General features: G+C 42.6%; 1 protein-coding gene across 3 annotated transcripts; it reads right to left on the bottom strand.

Moving 5' to 3' along the window:
- Window positions 1–2,249: 2,249 nt before the first annotated feature.
- Window positions 2,250–14,900, bottom strand: CHAMP1 (chromosome alignment maintaining phosphoprotein 1). 3 transcript variants are annotated; one of them, XM_035295130.3, is made up of 3 exons: window positions 14,760–14,900; window positions 8,330–8,451; window positions 2,250–5,756 (listed from the first exon to the last, which is right to left on the bottom strand). In XM_035295130.3, the coding sequence occupies exon 3, from the start codon at window positions 5,699–5,701 to the stop codon at window positions 3,260–3,262; it is 2,442 nt and encodes an 813-aa protein (XP_035151021.1). In that variant the 5' UTR covers window positions 5,702–5,756; window positions 8,330–8,451; window positions 14,760–14,900; the 3' UTR covers window positions 2,250–3,259. The 3 variants fall into 3 exon arrangements, with proteins under 3 accessions (XP_035151021.1, XP_035151031.1, XP_035151029.1); XM_035295140.3 differs by having other exon boundaries at window positions 2,250–5,753; XM_035295138.3 differs by having other exon boundaries at window positions 2,250–5,709.
- Window positions 14,901–22,411: the final 7,511 nt, after the last annotated feature.

Raw genomic sequence — 22,411 nt, 5'->3', positions numbered from 1 at the left:
GGCTGGTTGTGGAACTCCTGACCTCAGGTGATCTGACCAACTTGGCCTCCCAAAGAGCTGGGATTACAGGCATGAGCCACTGCACCCAGCCAGCCATGTTTTACAAAAATGTGTGAATTTGCTCTAGGCTGCATTCAAAGCCATCCTGGACTGCATGCAGCCCACAGGCTGCAGGCTGCATAAGTTTGTTCTAGAAGGTGGAAAAGGCAAGGGAATGAATTCTGTCCTAGAGACTCCAGGAAATAACACAATCAGGATGACACCTTTACTTTAGCTCACTGAACTACAGGCTGTATAACACATTTGTTGTTTTAGGCCAAGATCCAGGTAATTTGAGACAGCAATAGAAACGAATATACCATGTGACCAAAATGACAAAGGAACAGTTAAAGGCTAGATTGGAAGGGGTACAGTTTCCAGGATTTTTAGATCTGGGGCTGTAAGTAAACTTAAAAAGGAAGACCTTTCCTGATTAGTGATGTTTGCGACCCAATCTGATAAGCACCCTTCCATGTCTTCATCTAAGACAATTATAGAATCCACACCAATATTTAAAACGAAAGCAGTATCTGATATGGCATATAATTAATGTCAAATAAAATTAATGGAAATTAAACTGAAGCCACAGTGAGGTAAACCGAGAACACAGGGGTTTAACCAAATAGAGTTAAGGCCTTACAGCCAAAAGTACACACGCACCACTACCACTTAGGCAATTAACCCTTATCCCATGGCACGATTATCAAAAACCCTATATCAGATGGCAGGTCATGTGACCTAGTTGGCTCTACCTGGAGCAAAGGTCTAGGATGAACTGCCAGGTCTGTACCAAACAGGGTGAAGTCTTAGGAAAGAATCTGTGTAACAGGGTTGGTTTGAGACTGCAGGAGCCAGGAGAGCTTCTAAGTAATGTTTCTCAAAAACAATTTCAGCCAATCAGTATACACAAGAAAAGGACTAGTATATCCGAGATACCTTATCTGTCCTACCTGTTGGCATCACTGCCTAGAAGGAAACTCCTGAACTGGAAGTTTGTTCTCAAGCTGCCATGTAAATTGATAGCAGCAACTACTCTGTGCTGTGTTCACCAAAGTTAACACATCTGAGGCTTCTAAGACCTTACTTGGTATTATCAAAATGTATTAGTCTGTTCCCACACTGCCATAAAGAACTACCCGAGACTGAGTAATTCATAAAAACAAGAGGATAATTAGCCAACAGTTCTGCACGCTATGCAGGAAACATGGCTGGGGCAGGGTCGAGGCTCAGGAAACTTACAATCATGGCAGAAGGCAAAGGGGAAGCCAGCACATCCTACGTGGCTGGAGCAGGAAGAGAGCAAAGGGGAAGGTGCTGCACTTAAGTAACTCACGCACTATCAAGAAAACAGCAAGGGGAAACTGCCCCCATGATCCAATCATTTCCTACCAGGCCAGCGCCTCCTCCAACACTGAGGATTACAATTCAACACGAGATTCAGGTGGGAGTTGGGCGTGGTGGCCCACAACTATAATCCCTGCACTTTGGGAGGCTGATGCAGGTGGACCACTTGAGCCCAGGAGTCCGAGACCAGCCTGGTCAACATGGCAAACCCCATCTCTATTAAACTACAAAAATTAGCCAGACATGGTAACATGCACCTACAGTTCCAGCTATTCAGGAGGCCAATGCATGAGAATCCCTTGAACCTGAAAGGCAGAGATTGCAGTAAGCTGAGATCACACCACTGCATACCAACCTGGGTGACAAGAGTGAGGAATGGTCTCAAAATTAAAAAAAAAAAAAAAGAGAGATTAGGGTGGGGACACAGAGCCAAACTATATCACTAAATATTTTTAAGACATCTCAATAGGCATATTGATAGGGAGGCCAATGGGTGAGGAACTAGGACAAAACTGTTCCTTGTTCAAAAATGTCTGGGAATAGTTAAATTAAACCCAGTACAGCACCTCAATACTGGCTACACAACAGAATCCTTTGAGATTAAATGCCTCACACTGTTTACAGGCAGGCAGCACGGGCAACCACTGGAATTAAACCACCTTTCATATGAAAGGATGAGATTTTCCACATGGAGTCCCCCGATACAAGCATTCCCTCAGCTTGCTTGACCACAGAACTCGGAGATAACACAGCTAAGAAAATGCTGCTCCAAATTAAGAAAACTCATATGTTGAAAACATGGAAATAATGGACTTGGATACACACAATAAAAAGTACACAAAAGAAAACACACATGAAGATGTTGCTGACATGAAAGCCTTTCTTTTTAATTTGGTTGATACACATTTGACAAAATATTTTAGAATAAAATAATCCATGAACAGGTACAAGGTATTTACAGTAACAGAACAGAAAAACATAAAATCGATGTATTTAACAGAAATGTCTATAAAATTTTCTACTGTGAATCTGGAAGACTTTCAGTTCCTACTTATTAACCTGGTCTTAAACCCCTACAGGCAACATCTAAGGCCCAGGAGTAGGATATACAAGTTCTAACACATTTGGCAATTAAGAATCATCTATTAGTGTGAGATGGTGGGCAATGGGGTGGTGGATGGGGAGGGAAGAACCAGATCTTAGGGTAAGTTACAGAATGGAAGACTCCACTGAAAACAACTATGGACAAGAAAGACTTAAAATCACACTTATCTTTCTCTCGTCTCCTGTGGGACAAGGCTGCAAACTATTTTAAAGACTTACTCTATTTTTCCTATTAGCAGAAAATCAGCAACCCTGAGACTCCAACTTTTCATGACATAAAAGCGAATACACATCTAGAAACTGATTAAGATTTATAAACTAATTTTACATCAGAGAGAAAATAACTCTTATGATTTAAAAATACATGTAAGGAAACAAAACTTCTCAAACTTATTTTTCATGCCTAATTCTTAAACATTTCAACTAATAATTTCTATTGTCTGAAATTAGTTCCACACACAGATACACTTTAAATGAATGCTTTGTGTTTAACTTGCTCTCATTAAATGGAATGCCTACTTTCTTGTATTATTATTCGTATATACTTAAAAAAGAGAAGTTTAATCCACCTGGAATATATAGAAATTTATTGATTTACAAGATAGCCACATAGACAGAGACCAGGAAAAAATAACCAAATGCTCATTCCTAGTAACACAACTGAAACAGTAAAACACGATACACTATACATGTCGTCTAAACTAGCTACACTTACAAAGAATGGTTTCATCAAACACCTTAGCAGAGCAAATATTCACACTGTGTTGAAATATTAAATTTGCTGCTCCTCCAGTGGCGGTTCAAGAGCTTCCATTACCTTTTTATTTGCCTCTTCATTATGCCGGCTTTGACAATGAGTTAAATGTTTCTTAAAACCTCTTGGGAAATTTGATTCAAAATTACAACGTGGACATTTAAGTAAACTTTGCCCATGGGCTGCTACATGATTTTTAAGGAGAGATTCCAAAAGAAAAGCCTTTCCACAAATTGTGCATTTGTAAGGGCTATGAACATTATGCTTATTAACCAAATGATGCAAAACAGCACCTTTTTTCATAGCACGGCAGCAACAAATTTTGCAGTAATACTTTCCTTTTCCGCGCTTCATATATTTTGCAATCTCCTCTTCAGAGATAAAAGCTTCTTTTTCTTCAGTAAACTGTAGCACATTTCTAGACTGCTCTGGACTAGTCATGTCCATTTTGTTCTCTTTGCTAAAGTCAATGGATTCCACATCAACCTGCTCTTGATCACTGCTTGATTCCTGGCCCTTAATATCCATTGCATCCAAATCTGTTTTAATGTACTCACTACTGCTAAGCTCAGCATCTGAGCTCTCTTGGTTGTCTTTCTTGAGCTTCTTTGAGGAAGGAAATAAAGTATCTTCTAAAAGTTTCTTAGGTGAAGCTAGTAGTTCTTCCTGAACCAGAATATCACATTTTTGATCATCTATGGCATCTATTTGTAGTTCATCACCAAGCTCAACAGCCTTCTGTGATTCTGAAAATATAGCAGATTTGGGGAGTTCAGGGAAAAGGGCATGCTTCCGGGGCTCTGGAAAAAGGGCACGTTTGCGCGGTTCTGGAGAAGCAGGAGGGGCTGTTTTGGCAGGCTCAGGAAACAGGGCAGGTTTTCTAGGCTCTGTCTCAATAGAGAGAACAGGCTTCCAGATATCTGAGGCTGCTTTGGGGGACTCAGATGGCCCAGAAGAACCTGGTTTTCTGGTCTCAGGGAAGACAGGTTTCTGAGGCTCAAGAAAATAGGAAGACTTCCAGAGATCAGGAGAACCACCACGGGAACTTTTCTGGGACTCAGGGAAATCAAGTGAAGCAGGAGAAGTTTTCCGTTGATCAGGAGAGAGTTTCCAAAGGTCTGGTGACCCTGAGGGTTTTCGGAGTTCTGGAGATCCTGCTGGACTACGGATTTCTGGGGATAGGGGTGGGCCAGGTTTGCGAAGCTCTGGAGACACTGGGGGAACTGCTTTCCAATGTTCAGGAGACAATGTGGGAGCTGTCTTTCGGAGTTCTGGTGGGCCCGACTTCCATGACTCAGGAGATGCAGGGGGAGACTTCCAGGAGCTGGGTGAGACTGATGAAGATTTCCAGGATGCAGGGGACACAGATGGAGTTGGTTTCCAAGGTCCAGGAGATATAGAAGGAATTGGTTTCCAAGGTCCAGGAGACACGGATGGAGCAGGTTTGGCTGGCTTCCAAGGTCCTGATGATGCTGACGGATTGGATTTCCAAGGCCTAGGGGACCCAGGTGGCCCTGGCTTCCAAGAACCTGGTGACACAGCAGGGGCTGGTCTCCTAGGCTCTGGGGAGACAGCAGGGAATGGCTTCCAAGGTTCAGGAGACTCTGAAGGGGATGGCTTCCTTGGCTCAGGGGAGGTAGTCCGGGCTGACTTCCGAGATTCTGGAGATGCAGTTGGGGATGGTCCCCAAGATTCTGGGGAAGCAGCTAGAACTGGTGACTCTGGAGACGAGGCTGAAGGTGGCCCCAGCGTTTCTGGGCAATGAGAGTGCTTCTGGGGTTTGGGATTAGTAAGAGTAGACTTTACAGGCTCAGGAGATACAGGGGCAAGTTTCTGTGGTTCTGGAGAAGGAACGGGGGCAGGTTTCTGAGATTCACAAATAGGGACTGGTTTTGGAAGTTCAGGAGAAGAGACAGAGGCAGGTTTTGAAGGCTCAGGAGAAGGAAGAGAAGGTGTCTGTAGGTCAGGAGAAACAACAGAGCCAGGTTTCTGAGGCTCCAGGGAAGTAAGAGGAGTAGGTTTTGGTGATTCTGGAGACAAAACGGAACCAAGTTTCTGTGTTTCCACTGAAAGGTCAGGTATGGGTTTCGGTTCTGCTGAATTAGAGGCTATTTTCTGGTGTTCAGGAAGAGGAGGGCTTTTCGCAGGATCTGTTTCTTTGTTCAACTGATTTTTTGGCTTATCATTCCATTTGTCTGGGGATGCATGTTTGGACGTGATGTGATAGTATACATTAGAGTACATCTTGCTGGTGAAGAAGCATTTATGGCAATGAAATAGCTTTGCACTTTTCTGGTAAAATATCATTTTACCTAGTCCACCAGCATCCATTTCATCACAAAATTCTGGATGGATGGTACCCATATGGATTTGTACATTTTCATAGTCTGTGCCTCTGAAACTGCAATGGTCACACTCCAAACGTGCTGATTGTTTACGAAGTTCCTGGAATACTTCCATTCTTCTTTCTGTTACCAACACACACGGTTATATTCTTTAAAAACTTTCAATACTGCTGCAATAAAGTAGGAATACATTATTTTCATGAACTGTAATTCTAAATAAAATGCTGTCAGTCCATTCTATAACTGCATAATTTTAACTCTAGAACAGTGCATGCTTTATTAGATAATATCTCTAGAGAGAAACTGAAGAAAAAGGAGATATGGAAGAGCCCCAGGTACTCTGCTAGGAGTTTCACATACATCATCTCATTTAATCCTAATGATATGATTCAAGTATTTTCACTTACAGATGAGTAAACTGAGGTTCAGAGAAGTTTAGCGACTTTCTCTGGTTCAAGTTATAAGACTATCAGTGATCCGAACCTGACCCTAGAATTAGCTATAGCATGTGCTTTATAGTTTGACTCTCAAACTCTGAGTACACAAGTCCTCAGCACACAAAGATGAGTGAATATAAAAATTAATTCTTGGCTATTTAAGGATGAACAAGAAACTAAACCTTTGCAGAAAGCACTTAATAAATTAAATCTAGCTATAAAAAGATGACTTTCTTTCAAACATGATGCTGGCTTGATTTCATGTAAACATATTTTGTAATGTTTAATCTATTCCAATACAGTATTTTATTAATTCATTTAATAAATAAATTACTTTGTGTCCTATAATGTTCTAGGCACTTAGGTTTAAAGCAGTGTCTTGCAATATGGCATTCATGAGTTGGGAAAGATAAGGTGGAGTGATGTGGAGAGGTTATTGGAAAAGACCTCTCTGCATGGGACATTCCAGCAGAGATCCTGAATGATGTGAAAGTGCATGCCTAGCCAAGGGCAAATGAGAGGCCATCTCGGCAGCTGGAATATGGTAGCCGGAGAACATGAATTTTAAAAAATTGTAAACCAGTCTACTTAAATAGTAAAAGGAACAGAAGCTCACAATTAAAAACACATTCATGAAGACAGTACAAGTACCACTGTCAGTCCCCGGGGGTAGCCAGTGTACTCATGTGTCCTTGAAAAAATGTTCTAGGCATGTATTTATCAACACACATACTTTACACAAACGGGATATTAAACATATTATCTGGCAACTTGCTTTCATTTACAATTTATCTCTAAGATATGTTTATATATGGAGTAAGCACTGACTTTCCTTATACTTATTTTTGCATATGAGGGTATTTCTGCAAGGAAAATTCCTAGAAATGGATTTTGTGTTTAAAATGGATACATTTTACCAAATTCTCAAAAAGTTCTATTATTGCATACCAACAGTGTATATATGAGACACAATTTCCTATAAATTCCTACTCTTTGCTACAACCTAGGTGAAAGCAAATAGCTCACTATTGTGTGATTGTGCTTCTCTTTAATGAGAAAGATTGAATAATTTCCCTTATTAATGGTAATGACAGGGTAAAAGACACTTACTGCTCCTCAAAGAACAGTACAGATTAGAAACACAGGCTCTCCCTTTATTAATTACAAAACCATTAATTTTTTTAAAAATGTAAAATGTGTAACACTTCTAACTTTGACAATTTTTTTCTTTCTTTGTTTTTTTGCGATGGAGTCTCACTCTATTGCCCAGGCTGGAGTGCAGGGTACGATCTCAGCTCACTGCAACCTTCGCCTCCTGGGTTCAAGTGATTCTCCTGCCTCAGCCACCCAAGCAGCTGAGACTACAGGCAACTGCCACCACGCCTGGCTAATTTTTCGTATTTTTAGTAGAGATGGGTTTTCACTATGTTAGCCAGAATAGTGTCGATCTGCTGACCTCGTGATCCACCCACCTCAGCCTCCCAAAGTGCTGGGATTATAGGCGTGAGTCAGTGCGCCGGCTGATAATGTGTTTTTAAAGGTATTATCACCAACAATGCTGTTTCCTAACACTTTTAACAGTAGTGTATCATTTGCCTTTTTAACTTTTTTTGGTCTAAAGCTAAAAAGCTGACAGATAATTGAGGAAAAAATGCCTTTTTATCAGAAGCTATTTACTCTTTTTGAGTTACCCAGCAGTTATCCTGTATTTTAGAAAATTGTTTTTACGGCTAGGACTGTAACAAAAGAAAAATAAATAATTCAGTACTGAAGAAAAATCTCTAAAAATTATCTTTAACTTACAAACATAACTGAATACGTGTAGAAATAATGGGCTAACCATCCGCCTCAGAGCCCACTGTTAAATAAAACTAGAAGACTTTAGAGGAAAGTGGAAGATATGCCTCAGTAATCCCTTGTGGCCTTAACTGGCAACAATGAACAGCGAAGCTAGTATTAAAGAGCACTATATTACATATTGTAATTACAACAGAGACCAAGAGCTCAGGTGTGCTGGGTTTGAATTAGACTCACCTACCATTCCCCATCCCTCCCAGCCACCTCTCCTCTTCCCTCTGCCTACCACCAGCTCTTCAGGCCCATCTCATACTTAAATCTAAAAAGAATGCTACAGAATTCACTTCTCATATCCCAAATTACATACATCTAGCACACATTCATACATTACTATACATATGGGCATGTAAACTTTTAGAGTTTTCCTTTAAGAATTCCAAGTATTTTTTATTTATTTATTTTCTCATCATCAAATATTCTCCTAAGCATGCTTTCCCTACTAGACTTACCTGCAGTCTTACTAGACACCTTAAAAGTGGTCTTCAAAAGGCTGGCATTCTACATGGCTTTTTGACTAAACCACACAAATAGCCTATAGTACATGAAGAAGAACAAAGATGAGAAGTTGAACCTGGAAAAAAAAAAAAACAAAGAAAAGTAATCAAAACTATATCTATGATCGTGTGTGTCCCCTATAATAGAATTCGGTATATTTCTCTCACCATCCTGCCCTAACAGTGAGAGGAGTCCAATTCATTAAGCCTGAACATTACTTTTATGAAATGACACCAAAGACTATAGTAGATACCACTCCTGACACTGTCCTTGTCTTTCTCTTTAATAATCCACTATGGAATTATGCCCATGTGTATATCCAAACCCTTCTCAAACCCACCACCTTACTTCACTTCTCCGATGAGCACTCAGAAGACTGCTAGTGGGGCCATGGACTGTAACAGCTGACTTCTGTCAATTATTGCTATTACACAGCAGAGTGGCAAATTAACAGTACTGGAGGAAGGGAAACTACAACAAACAAGTCCAAGAGGCACAAAAAGAAAGGACTCTGGGAGGAGCAGGATGGCAGTGTCCCGACTCCAAGGAAGAACACATGGACCTGCTTCGGTGATTGTTCTGCCCTCTTCTCTGCCTGCATGTATTTCAAAGATAAAGCATCATGGTGTGGGTGAGTCTGCTGACAGGAAGATAATGTGATAACTGGCCATGCACAAGCTACACAACAGCTCACACTGTGCTTCCGATTAGCTCCTATGCCCCCACACCCTGTCACTGCTTTAATTCTCACATCTGAACTCCCTGCCACTAGTCTCCCTTACTTCCCACCCATTCATTGTAGAGTTACCAAACCTGTCTTCCAAACAAAAGCCTAATGTGACCTGCCTGTTCACAATTCCTCCAAGTCTCCCAAGGTGCCTACAAGTACACAATTTGAATATGGCATACAAAGCTCTTCACAGTGTGGCCAATGACCAGACCTCATTCTCAAAATACTGGCTCACATGTAATTCCCTGACTCTTCCAGCGTCTTGGCCTTTGTATAAGCTATTTCCTCTCCTTTATACTCTGTCTTGCCACTTGGCCATCAAGCAAATTCCTTCATCCTTAAAGCAGGACAGCTTTTTAAGTCAGTTGGTTCCAGGACCACTCCGTTATTTCAAAATCCACACATACTCAAGTCCCACAATCAGCCTTGTGGAATCTACATATATGAAAATTCAGTCCTCCATATACATGTCTCACATTCTGTAAACACTGTTTTTTAATTGGCATTTGCTTGAAGTTCAAACTTGTGTTATTCATGGGTCAACTGTACTGGCCTCCCAATTTTTCCTGGAAGCCCCAGCTGTATGCACATTTCCAGTACAGCATCACCCTCTGGCACTGCAGTCCGACACCAACAACAGGTTGCTCTTGGTGAGGAGGGACTATCCATTTATTCACCTCTGGACCCACTGCACATCCCTGGCACACAGCATGTGCTCTATTCAATCTTAGACTCACAAGATTTTAAAACCAGAGGAAACCTAAGCTACCATCTATGTAGTATCAAAATCATAGGATTTGGGGGTAGGAAAAGACCTCAGGGATCATCTACTTTTAAAACTTCAATTTATAGTTAAGGAAACTCAAGCTTGACATTAACCAGCTTGCCCAAATCAGACAAAAGATCAGTATCTGAAGAGAGAATAAAGTTCTATCTGCCCAGGTTCTTGCTAGATATACACAAACTAATATAGTGGACTTTAGCAAGACCTTTTAAAGCCTGTACAATAGGCAAAAATAAGCAAGATGAAACAAACACTTAAAATCCACATATCAAGCACATAAACAAAGGACTATAGGGAACTATATCCCATATTCTGCACTGGGCAGAGTACACCATACCAGTGGATCGCTGTCTCTAGCTCTGGCAGAAAGGACGCTTTAAGAAAGTCTCTAACAAACTAGAGAACATGCAAAAACAAAAAGCAATCAGGATGGCAGGTGGCCTTAAAAAAAATCTTTATGAATACAGATATTTAACTTCAAAAGGGGAAGAATTATAGATAATATATAAGCTATACTATAAGTGACAAGAAGCCAGCAGCCAGTGGGAAAAGAATTTTGGCTCACCACAGTTAACAAAGTACTCTATCATGAACTAGAATGAGTTCTTAGTCAGATAAGAATACTCCATAATTAGAAGCCGATAATCAGACAGGGTGCAGTGGCTCATGCCTATAATCGTAGCACTCTGAGGCAAGCATATCCCTTGAGCTCAAGGGTTCAAGAACAGCCTGGACAACATGGTGAAACCCCGTCTCTACAAAACATACAAAAATTAGCCAGATGAGCAGTATGCACCTATAGTCCTGGCTACTCAGGAGGCTGAGGCAGGATAAACCACTTGAGCCTGAGAGGCAGAGGTTGCAGTGGACCAAGACTGCACCATTACACTCCAGCTTAGATGCCAGAGTGAGACCCTGTCTCAAAAAAGAAAACAAAAAAAAAAAAAGGAGCATCAAAAGAACTGATGATCAGCATAGGACTAGAAGGATCTTCAGAGGGCTTGAGTTCAACTTCTTCATTTTATACCTGAAAAGACTGATGCTGAGGGAGAGACATGACCTGTCAAAGATCACAAAGATCATTTAGGTCAGAGGAAACAGCAGTTTTTGATTCTGGCTTTCTCAATTCTGGATCTCTGCTATAACAAAATGCTGTCTTTCCCACAGTAGCACAACTATCCACAAAAATGTTATAGAATTGAGTCCCAGAATTTAACTTTTAGGCAGAGCCTAGAGAGCTGGGCATCCTTCCAGCTTTAAGGTTCCAGCAAAATTTCTTCCTAAATTTGAACTCCTACCCCTAATTAAAAATTAACTCAAAATGGTCCAGATTAACAAAAATTTCTTTGTGTCTTTATAGATTACATCTCGTCTCTAAAAAAAACCTAAATTCTAATCATTGGTGCTCTGCCAGTCTGTCACCCAGTATTCTTCAATGCAATGTTATGCCATATGGTGTATCATAACTATTTCCCATGTCCCATTCAATTCCTTCACTGAAGTCCAACACCACTGATCATCTTTTAAAACACATGTGATGCACAGTGTTTTAAATTAAAATTCGATATGTAGAACATGTTTAAAGCTAAATGGGTACTATTAGTCTATACACACTAGCATTGTTCTTTATCTTAGCTTTTTTTTTTAAGATGGAGTCTTGCATCAGTGCCCAGGCTGGAGTGCAATGGCGCGATCTCCGCTCACTGCAACCTCCACCTCCCAAGTTCATGTGATTCTCCTGCCTCAGCCTCCAGAGTAGCTGAGATTACAGGTGCACACGACCACACCCAGCTAATTTTTTGTATTTTTGGTAGAGACGGGGTTTCACTGTGTTGGCCAGACTGATCTTCAACTCCTGATCTCAGGTGATTCCCCCGCCTCAGCCTCCCAAAGTGCTGGGATTACCGGCATGAGCCACCCACCACGCCAGGCCTTAGCTGACCTTTTTTTTTAAGAGACAGGGTCCTGCTCTGTTGCCCAAGGTTTTAGTGGAGTGACACAATCACAGCTCACTGCAGCCTCATACTCCTGGGCTCCAGAAATCCTCCCACCTCAGCATCATAAGTAGCTGGGACTACAGGTGCACACCACCACATCTGATTAATTTGTTTTTGTTTCTGCAGCGATGGGGTCTCACTATGTTGTCCAGGCTTGTCTTGAATTCCTGGCCTCAAGCAATCCTCCTGCTTTGGCCTCTTGAAGTGCTGGGATTACAGGAGCCACCATGCCCAGCCTTTAAAAACTGGATCAACTGGCCAGGCGCGGTGGCTCATGCCTGTAATCCCAACACTTTGGGAGGCTGAGATGGGTGGATCATTTGAGGACAGGAGCTTGTGACCAGACTGGCCAACATGGTGAAACCCTGTCTCTACTAAAAATATAAATTAGCTGAGCATAATGGTGCACACTTATAATCCCAGCTACTTGGGATTGGCTAAAGCAGGAGAATTGCTTGAACCCAGGAGACGGAGGTTGCAGTGAGCCAAGACTGCACCATTGCACTCCAGCTGGGCAACAGAGTAAGACTCCATCTCCATAAGAATTAAAAAAAAAAAAAAGGAAGAAATGAATTTTTCAAGCAGTTTTATGTTTAAACAAAAACATACAAGAATTCCCATATACCTCCTTCCACCAACTCCCTAGCCCCCAGTTTCTCCTACTACAGAGAGCATCCCTAATCTGAAAATCTGAAACCAGACATGCTCCAAAATCCAAAACTTTAGAAGTGCCAAAAGGAGCATTTTGGCACTCAAACAGTACAAGCCAACTATTCCAAAATCTGAAAGTGGGGAGAAGGGAGAGGGGAGAGGGGAGATCCAAAGCACTTCTGGTTTCGAATAAAGGACACTCAACTAGTATTAACATCTTTTGTTAGTGTGAGACATTTGCTACAATGATGAACTAACATTGATTTATTAAGTCTATAGTTTACACAAGGAGTCACTTTTTGTTTTTTTTTTTTGACGGAGTCTTGCTCTGTCCACCAGGCTGGTGTGCAGTGGCGCTATCTCTGCTCACTGCAACCTCCGCCTCCTGGGTTCAAGCGATTTCCTGCCTCAGCCTCCCAAGGAGGTAGGACTACAGGCACTTGCCACCATGCCCAGCTAATTTTTGTATTTTTAGTAGAGATGGGTTTCACCATGTTTGTCAGGATGGTCTTGATCTCCTGACCTCATGATCTGTCCACCTTGGCCTCCAAAAGTGCTGGGATTACAGATGTGAACCACTACGACCAAGGAGTCACTTTCTGTGATGTGCAGTTCTATGGGTTTTGACAAATACATAGCATCATGTATCCACTGCTAGGGTAGTCACACAAAATTATTTCATTGCTTAGCATCTTCCTGTGCTCCTGGCAACCACTCATCTTTTTACTAACTCAGTAGTTTTGATTTCTCATGTGTATTTTTTAAAGGATGGTAAATAGAACATAAAACTTGCCATTTAGGCTGGGCACGGTGGCTCATGTTTGTAATTTTGCCACTTTGGGAGGCCAAGGAGGGTGGATTACCTGAGGTCAGGAGTTCAAGACCAGCCTGACCAACATGGTGAAACCAAGTCTCTACTAAAATTACAAACAATTAGCTCGGCGTGGTGGCGGGCGCATGTAATACCAGCTACTCGGGAGGCTGAAGTGGAGGGTGCAGTGAGCTGAGGTCGCGCCACTGCCCTCCAGCCTGGGCAACAAGAGCAAAACTCCGTCCAAAAAAAAAAAAAAATCACTTGCCATTGAATCATTTTTAAAATCACAATTTAGTTTAGTTCTAAAATGTAGTGCAAACATCACCACTATCTACGTCCAGAATCACTTAACCACAAACAGAAACTCTGTACTCATAAAACACTAACTCCCACTCTGCATTTTCAGTGCTGGTAATGTCTAATCTTTCTGTGTCAGAGGGGGAATCATGCAGTATTAGTCTTTTTGTGTCTTATTTCATTCAATATAATGTGTTCGAGGCTCGTTTATATTGTAGCATCTATCAGAATGTCATTCCTCAGGATGAACAATAGTCCATTACATGTAATATACCACAGCTTGTCTTTCATTCACCTGTTGATAGACATCTGGATTGTGAATAATGCTGCCATGAACATTTGTGAACAAGTAACTGAGTCCCTGCTGTCAATTTTTTTGGGTACAAATCTTGTAGAACTGAGGAACCACACCAATTCCCATAGCTGTTGTACCACGCTACATTCCCACCAGCAGTGCACCCGAGCTTCAATTTCTCCACATCCCCAACACTCATAATTTCCCATTTTTTGTTAGTAGCCATCCTAACAGGTATGAGGTAGTATCTCACTGCGGCTTTCATCTGCATTTTCTTAATGGCTAGTGGTGCTGAGCATCTTTGCACGTGCTTACTGGCCATCTGTCTATCTTCTCTGGAGAAATATCTATCCAAATTCCTTGCCCATTCTTAAGCTGGTTGCTTTTTGTTGGTCAGCTGCATCTCTTCTTGTATTCCAGACATTAACCCTTCACCATTCTCCTCTGCCGTTTTGGAGGCTGTATAGCGGATTTTTAAACAGTAATAATGACAGAGGAGGAGGCAGCCTAGGACTAAAGCGGAAAGAATGGCTTGCGTGCCGTGCTGCCCCCAACTTCCCAATGATTTCACATGCAGTGTTTCCTGCCTCGGCCGCGAGTGACACCGGGCCTCACCGCTCCCGGCACAAAGACGCACTCCCGCCCGGACTCCGGGGGCGGGCCCTTCCCGCGGCCGCGTAGGGGGCGAGGCGGCGCAGGCCCCCTTCACTCGGACAAGCGGCTTCCTCCCGGAGCGGCCCTGCCAAGTCGGCGGCCGACACAGGGCTCGGAGATGCAGGCCCCAGCCACGCCCTCCCCGCTCGCTCCGCTCCTCACCGGTCGGGCCGCTGGCGGCGTCCAGTGGGCGAAGGACGACCCGGAGGGCCCGGCTCGCGGTCGCGGGCGGCTCAGCCAGGCCCCGCAGCGCAGCGGCCTCCCGAATGGCGACTGGACGAAGGAGCCAGGATCCGGGTGCGCGAGCGTGCGCGTGCCCGCGGCACGGGCGGGGGCTGACGGGAAGCAAGTTTGGCGCCGCGCGCCCTCCGGCGCGGACCAATCAGATTGCCGATCGCGTGGCGCGGCAGTGCCACAAGTGCGTGGGCAAAACTAGCGACTCGCGCGGGCCTTCGGAAGTGCCGCGCGCCCGCCCCGCCACGCCCCGGAAGTGCCGCACGTGCCCACTCCGCCTCCGCTTCCCGCGCGCGCCCGGGTCGGCTCCGCGAGGGTTCAGCTGCGTCTGGCTTCTGGCCTCCCGCCGGGACCTTGGAATGGTCCGGGGCTGCCGCCGCCCTGCCGATATCGCTTCCTCTTCTTGCCTTTTTGATTGTTGTAGAAATGAATTTATTAGGAAAAAAAGAGCTGGACCTGCCCCATACATTGTCAGGGATACTTCTGGCATAATGCCTATGACAAAAATACAAACAAATCAACATAGTTCTTGGATGCCAATATTTCTTCTCATCACCTCTCCTCCAGTGAAAGTCCGATCCCCAGAAGTTATCTTCAGTCTTATGAATATTACCACCGCAATTCTAATTAAAATGCATGCACCTCTAATGCTGACGCCATCAGTCTGTATGCTTTGAAACACGGTGAAATTAGCTCGATGCTCTCTACATTTGAACCCTTCTGAAGTTTTACTTTTTATTATTATTGTGGTTAAAATAAACTACAGAATGGTCTGGCACTGTGGCTCAGGCTTGTAATCCCAGCACTCTGGGAGGCCAAGGCGGGTGGATCACCTGAGGTCAGGAGTTCGAGGCCAGTGTGGCCAACGTGGTGAACCCCGTCTCTACTAATAATACACAATTAGCCAGGCGTGGTGGCACATACCTGTAATCCCAGCTACTCGGAAGGCTGAGGCAGGAGAATCCCTTAGAACCTGGGAGGCGGAGGTTGCAGCGAGATCACGCCACTGCACTCCAGCCTGGGCGGCGGAACGAGAGTCTGTCTCAAATAAATAAATAAAAACAAAAACCATAGCATTTACTGTCTTAACTATCTCTATGTGTACAGTTCAGTGGTAGTAAGTGTATTCATAACACCACCATCCATCTCTGTAAGTCTTTCATCTTGAAAAACAAACTATGCATCACATGTTAACTCCTTGTTCCCCTCTACCTTCTACTTTCCGGCAGTCACCATCCTACTTTCTGTCTCTGTGAGTCTGACTACTCGTAAAAGTGGAATCATACAGTATTTGTCCTGTGACTGATTTATTTTACATAGCACAGTGTTCTCAAGGTTCATCCATTTTAACACTGAATACTATTCCATTGTATGGATGCCACATTTTGCTTATCCACTCACCTGCTGATGGACACTTGACTTGCTTCCCTATTCAAGATATTGTGAATAATGCTTTCACATTTTCAAAGAACCAGTTTTTGGTTTCATTGATTTTCTCTGTCGTTTTCTATTCTCTGTTTCATTTATCCTGGCTTTAATCTTTATTATTCCCTTCCTTTTGCTAGCATTGGATTTAGTTTCTTTTTACTTTTTTTTTTATTTTTAACGATGGGGTTTCACCATGATGGCCAGGCTGGTCTTGAACACCTGACCTCAGGTGATCCACCCTCCTCAGCCTCCCAAAGTGCTAGGATTACAGGCATGAGCCACTGTGCCTGGCCATTTAGTTTCTTTTCATTTATTTATTTATTTATTTATTTATTTTTGAGACGGAGTTTCACTCTTGTTACCCAGGCTGGAGTGCAATGGCTTGATCTCGGCTCACCGCAACCTCCGCCTCCTGGGTTCAGGCAATTCTCCTGTCTCAGCCTCCAGAGTAGCTGGGATTACAGGCACGCACCACCACGCCCAGCTAATTTCTTGTATTTTTAGTAGAGATGGAGTTTCACCATGTTGACCAGGATGGTCTTGATCTCTTGACCCACCTGCCTCGGCCTCCCAAAGTGCTGGGATTACAGGCTTGAGCCACCGCGCCTGGCCTCAGTTTCTTTTTATTTTTATAGTTCATTAAGTTGTAAAGTTAGGTGTTAATTTGAGATTTTCTTGGTTTTTGATGTATTTATAGCTATAAAGTCCTTTAAGTTTGCTTTTGCTGCATCACAAAAGCTTTGCTATAATGTGTTTACATTTTCATTCATTTGTATTTTCTAATTTTCCTTGTAATTTCTTTATCGCTTTTTCTGAGTGTGTTGTTTAATTTTCACAAATTTGTAATTTTTCCCATCATATTTTTTTTTTTTGAGACAGAGTCTAGCTCTGTTACCTAGGCTGGAGTGCAAGAGCACAATATTGGCTCACTGCAATGTCCGCCTCCCAGGTTCAAGTGATTCTCCCACCTCAGCCTCTCAAGTGGCTGGGACTACAGTCATGAATCACCATGCCCGGCTAATTTTTGTATTTTTAGTAGAGACGAGTTTTCACTATGTTGGCCAGGCTGGTCTCGAACTCCTGACCTCAATGATCCGCCTTTCTCAGCCTCCCAAAGTGGTGGAATTATATGTGTGAGCCACTGCACCTGGCCCCATCATACTTTTGTTATTCATTTCTTTCTTTTTTTTTTTTTTTTTTGAGACGGAGTATCACTCTGTCACCCAGGCTGGAGTGCAGTGACGCAATCTCGGCTCACTGCAACTTCCGCCTTCTGGGTTCAAGCGATTCTCCTACTTCAGCCTCCTGAGTAGCTGGGATTACGGGTGTGTGCCACCACGCCTGGCTAATTTTTTTGTATTTTTAGTTGAGACATGGTTTCACCATATTTGTCAGGCTGGTCTTGAACTCCTGACCTTGTGATCTGCCCGCCTCAGCCTCCCAAAGTGTTAGGATTACAGGTGAGAGCTACCATACCCAGCCTCTTATGCATTTCTAAATTCCTCCATTGTGGTCTGATATGATACATTGTATGATATTTATCTTTTTAAATCTACTGAGACTTAATTTGTGGTCTAACATATGACCTATTCTGGAAAATGCTCCATGTGCACTTGAAAATATACATGCTGCTGTTGTGGACTAAAGTGTTCTATGTCTTTTAGATCTAGTTGGTTTATTGTGTTAATTCCTCTAATTTCTTACTTATCTTCTGTCTACTTGTTCTGATAATTGAGAACGTGATATTGACATTTATTATTGTAAAACTTTTCACCCCTTCAATTCTGTCATTTTTTGCTTCATATATATTTATGGTCTGCCATTAAGTGTGTAAATGTGTATAATCATTATACATTCTTGCTGTATTGAAACTTTAATACATAATCTTGTTCTTTGTCTCTTATAATCTCTGATTTAAAATCTATTTTGTCTGGTATTAGTATAGCCACCCTGCTCTCTTCTGGTTACTATTTGCATGAATTATCTTTTCCCATCCTTTCACTTTCAATCTATTTGTCTTTGGATCGAAAGTGAATCTCTTGAAGATAGCATATAGTTAAATCATTTGTTACGCATTCTGCCAGTCTGTATTTTAGTTAAAATATTTAACCCACTTATACTTAATTACTGATAAGGAGGGTCTTCTGTCATTTTGCTATTTGTTTTCTGTATGCCTGCCTGACAACTTTTATGTCCCTTATTTCTTGCAAAAAATAAAGTGTTTAGCTTTGGCTGTGAAGTCAGACCAACCTATGTTAGAATTCGCCTCTGTTACTGTGTGTGTACATGCTTGAATGTGAATTTGGGTTAGCTACTTTCTTGTATGTTCACATGGAGTGGAACTGTAGTGCTCACTTTATAAGCTTGTTTTGGCATAAGATACCATGAAGTGTTCAGAGCACTTAGTGCTAGCACAATGAACATAATCAATGTTAGATTCCATTATTATTTTATCCTGATTGAATTACAGTAATAAGAACTCTGACCACTGATAGAGAATACCTATTTCATAGGATGAGTATCAGGACTCAATAATAGAAGATTTGAGAGAGTTTGGGAAAACAAGGTAAGAGCACAGGCTTAAAGTATGATTTTTTTTTTTTTAGATGGGAGTCTTGCTCTGTTGCCAGACTGGAGTGCAGTGGTACGATCTGAGCTCACTGCAACCTCTGCCACCCGGGTTCAAGCGATTCCCCTGCCTCAGCCTCCTGAGTAGCTGGGACTACAGGCACATGCCACCACGCCCGGCTAATTTTTTGTATTTTAGTAGAGATGGAGTTTCACCATGTTGGCCAGGATGGTCTCGATCTCCTGACCTCGTGATCCTCCTGCCTCAGCCTCCCAAAGTGCTGGGATTACAGGTGTGAGCCACTGCGTCCAGCCAAAGTATGATTTTCAGAAAGGCAAAAACAGCTACTTGAGAGGCTGAGGTGGCAGCACTGCTTCAGGCTAGAAGTTTGAGGCTGCAGTGCACTATGATCACACCTGTGAATAGCCACTGCCCTCCAGACTGGCCAACAGAGCGTGACCCCAGCTCTGTAAACATGACTCTCACAGACACAGAATGATCAAGGAACTTATGTCAAAGTTTAAACAACTTGCTAATGAGGCTGTTTCCGAATTACATCCTATAAAACCTAAGGGTAAATTTTTATGTGGTTTCATCCTGATAAAGTGTGCAGTAATCATTAAAACCTGTTTCTACCAAATGTTTCCCAGTTACTGTCATTCTTTATCCAATTAAATACTTTATTTCTGGCCAGGCTCATGCCTGTAATCCCAGCACTTTAGGAGACCGAGGCAGGTGGATAACCTGAGGTCAGGAATTCAAGACCAGCCTGGCCAATATGGCGAAACCCCATCTCTACTAAACACACAAAAAAATTTGCTGGGTGTGGTGGTGCACACCTGCAGTTCCAGCTGCTCGGGAGGTTGAGCGAGGAGGATCACTTGAACCCGAGACGCGGAGGTTGTAGTGAGCTGAGATCACGCCACTGAACTCTACCCTGGTCAACAGTGAGACCCTGTCTCAAAAAACAAAATTATTTCTACCTTCCATTATTTAAAAAAATTATAAGCTGACCAGGCACAGTGGCTCACACCTGTAATCCCAGAACTTTGGGAGGCCAAGGCAGGTGGATCACAAGGTCAGGAATTTTGAGACCAGGATGGTGAAACCCTGTCGCTACTACAAATACAAAAATTAGCTGGGCATTGTGGCACGCACCTGTAGTCCCAGCTACTCGGGAGCTGAGGCAGGAGAATCATTTGAACCCAGGCAGTGGAGGTTGCAGTGAGCTGAGATTCTGCCATTGCACTCCAGCCTGGGCAACTCTGTCTCAAAAAAAAAAAAAAAAATTATAAGCTAAATGCAAGACAATTAGTTTTCATCAATATATACTTTAATGTTTTATTAAATACATCTAAAACACCTGGTCATGTCGTAAAACAAACTATAATTTTAAAAATCAACCTTTTAATTATCCCTAAAAGCCCTATGCTAAAGTTATCATATACAAACACATATTTACTGAAGTACTAGAACTCCCATTATCACACTGCTAGCTTCACCAATAACTCACACATTTAGCTAAACATTATATTGCATTATTTATATTAGGTAATGAGAAACAAACTATTTGCTCTATATAATTTTAATCTTGACTTTAGTGCATTTTCCAGAAATTGGATGAATTAAATCCACAATCCAAGGCTCTGGCAAACACGCATTGAACACTATAAATATTGCACTGACATGCCTGTAATCCCAGCACTTCGGGAGGCCGAGGCGGGTGGATCATGAGGTCAGGAGATCAAGACCATCCTGGTCAACATGGTGAAACCCTGTCTGTACTAAAAATACAAAAATTAGCCAGGCATGGTGGCACGTGCCTGTAATCCCAGCTACTTGGGAGGCTGAGGCAGGAGAATCACTTGAGCCAGGGAGTTAGAGGTTGCAGTGAGCCGAGACTGTGCCACGGCACTCCAGCCTGACAACAACAGAGCAATACCCCGTCTCAAAAAAAATTAACAAAAAAAATTGCACTGACAAGAATGTGCTGACATCACTGCTTTGTTTCTCTCCCCAAACCTTTCTGAGTATGTCAGATTAAGCTGTTTCTCTCCAAGAGTAGAAAAGCAATAGGTGTAATTAATTGCTGAAATAGTTAGCTGATAAGTCCTCAGAAATAGAGAAACTGGGATGACTTTAGTGACTGAATAAATCTTTTTAAATGGTTCCCAATCCTTAGCTTTCAATGAAATTGAAAGAATTATGAGATGGTAGACCATTAAAATACTGATCATAGATAACTATGAACATTTTGCAATATAACTTGAAAGAAAGTTGTTTTTCTTTCTGAGACAGTCTCACTATGTCGTCCAGGCGAGAGGGCAGTGGCACAATCTCGGCTCATTGCAAGCCCCATCTCCCAGGTCTAAGTGATTCTCCTGCCTCAGCCTTCCCAGTAGCTCTGATTATAGGCCTGTGCCACCAAGCCTAATTTTTTTGTATTTTTAGTAGAGATGTTGGTCAGGCTGGTTTTGAACTCCTGACCTCAAATGGCTCATGCCTGTAATCCCAACACTTTGGGTGGCTGAGGTGGCCACCCAGTGTTGGGATTACAGGCATGAGGTATTGAGCCCAGCCAGAAAGAAATTTAAAGAATTAAGTGGTATTAATATAACAAAACTCCTCTGTTCCTTTTTACTATGTGAACAAGATTTCTCAGTAATTATATTAATAAAATTAAAAACGGGCTAGGTGCGATGTCTCACACTTATAATCCCAGCACTTTGGGAGGCCGAGATGGGCAGATCACCTGAGGTCAACAGTTCAAGATGAGCCTGGCCAACATGGTGAAACCCCGACTCTACTAAAAATACAAAAATAGCTGGGTGTGGTGGTGGGTGCCTGTAATCCCAGCTACTCCAGAGGCTGAGGCAGGAGAATTGCTTGCATCCGGGAGGATTCTGCACTTCACTGTGCCACCGAACACCAGCCGAGGTGGCAGTGTGAGACTCTGCCTCAAAAAAAGAAAACAAAGAGAAAAGAACTTCATATATGCAAGATACTGTTATTTAAGCAATCTAGAAATTCTTAATGATCACCGACTTTCCAGTGGGAATATGGCTTTATTTTACAGATAAGATATTCCCTTTGTGAAGAAGCATGGGCATATGTGATTTTAAAATAGTTTTTTTTTTTTTTTTTAAAGTTTGTTGAAGCTTTAAAGAGCAGGAGGAATTATGCTGTTAGCTAGCCCTGGGAATCCCACAGTCACACAGGAACAGGGATTCCTTGTCAACAGGGAATCTGGTTATCACCCTCAACTGCAGGCACTCATTTTGGTCCACACTTGCACCATCTTCACAGACTCAGGCAGGTTTTGATGGTCAAAGCTGCAACTGGCCATGGACCATTACCTGTTACTTACTGTCCAGCACCAAGATACCCAGGTCAAATTCTTTGCCATCCTGAAAGGGCATTTTCAGATTTCACCTCAGGCTTCACGACTGAGCCCCATTCTCACGGCTGTTCATGACTACACAACGGCCAAAGTACACTTGAAAATGGAAGGTGACATCTGAGTCCTCATTCGTCCTAGTATGGAAATCCACCTGCCGCTGATCAAAGAAACTACCGGTCCCCC

Source organism: Callithrix jacchus, chromosome 1 (assembly GCF_049354715.1).
Source record: "Callithrix jacchus isolate 240 chromosome 1, calJac240_pri, whole genome shotgun sequence".
In the NCBI taxonomy this organism is placed as follows: Eukaryota; Metazoa; Chordata; class Mammalia; order Primates; family Cebidae; genus Callithrix; species Callithrix jacchus.
This window is presented reverse-complemented; position numbering and strand designations above follow the sequence as displayed.

What these genes read in the sequence shown, in the direction of transcription:
- CHAMP1 (XM_035295130.3), bottom strand. Translation starts at nt 5,701, where the DNA reads ATGGAAGTATTCCAGGAACTTCGTAAACAATCAGCACGTTTGGAGTGT.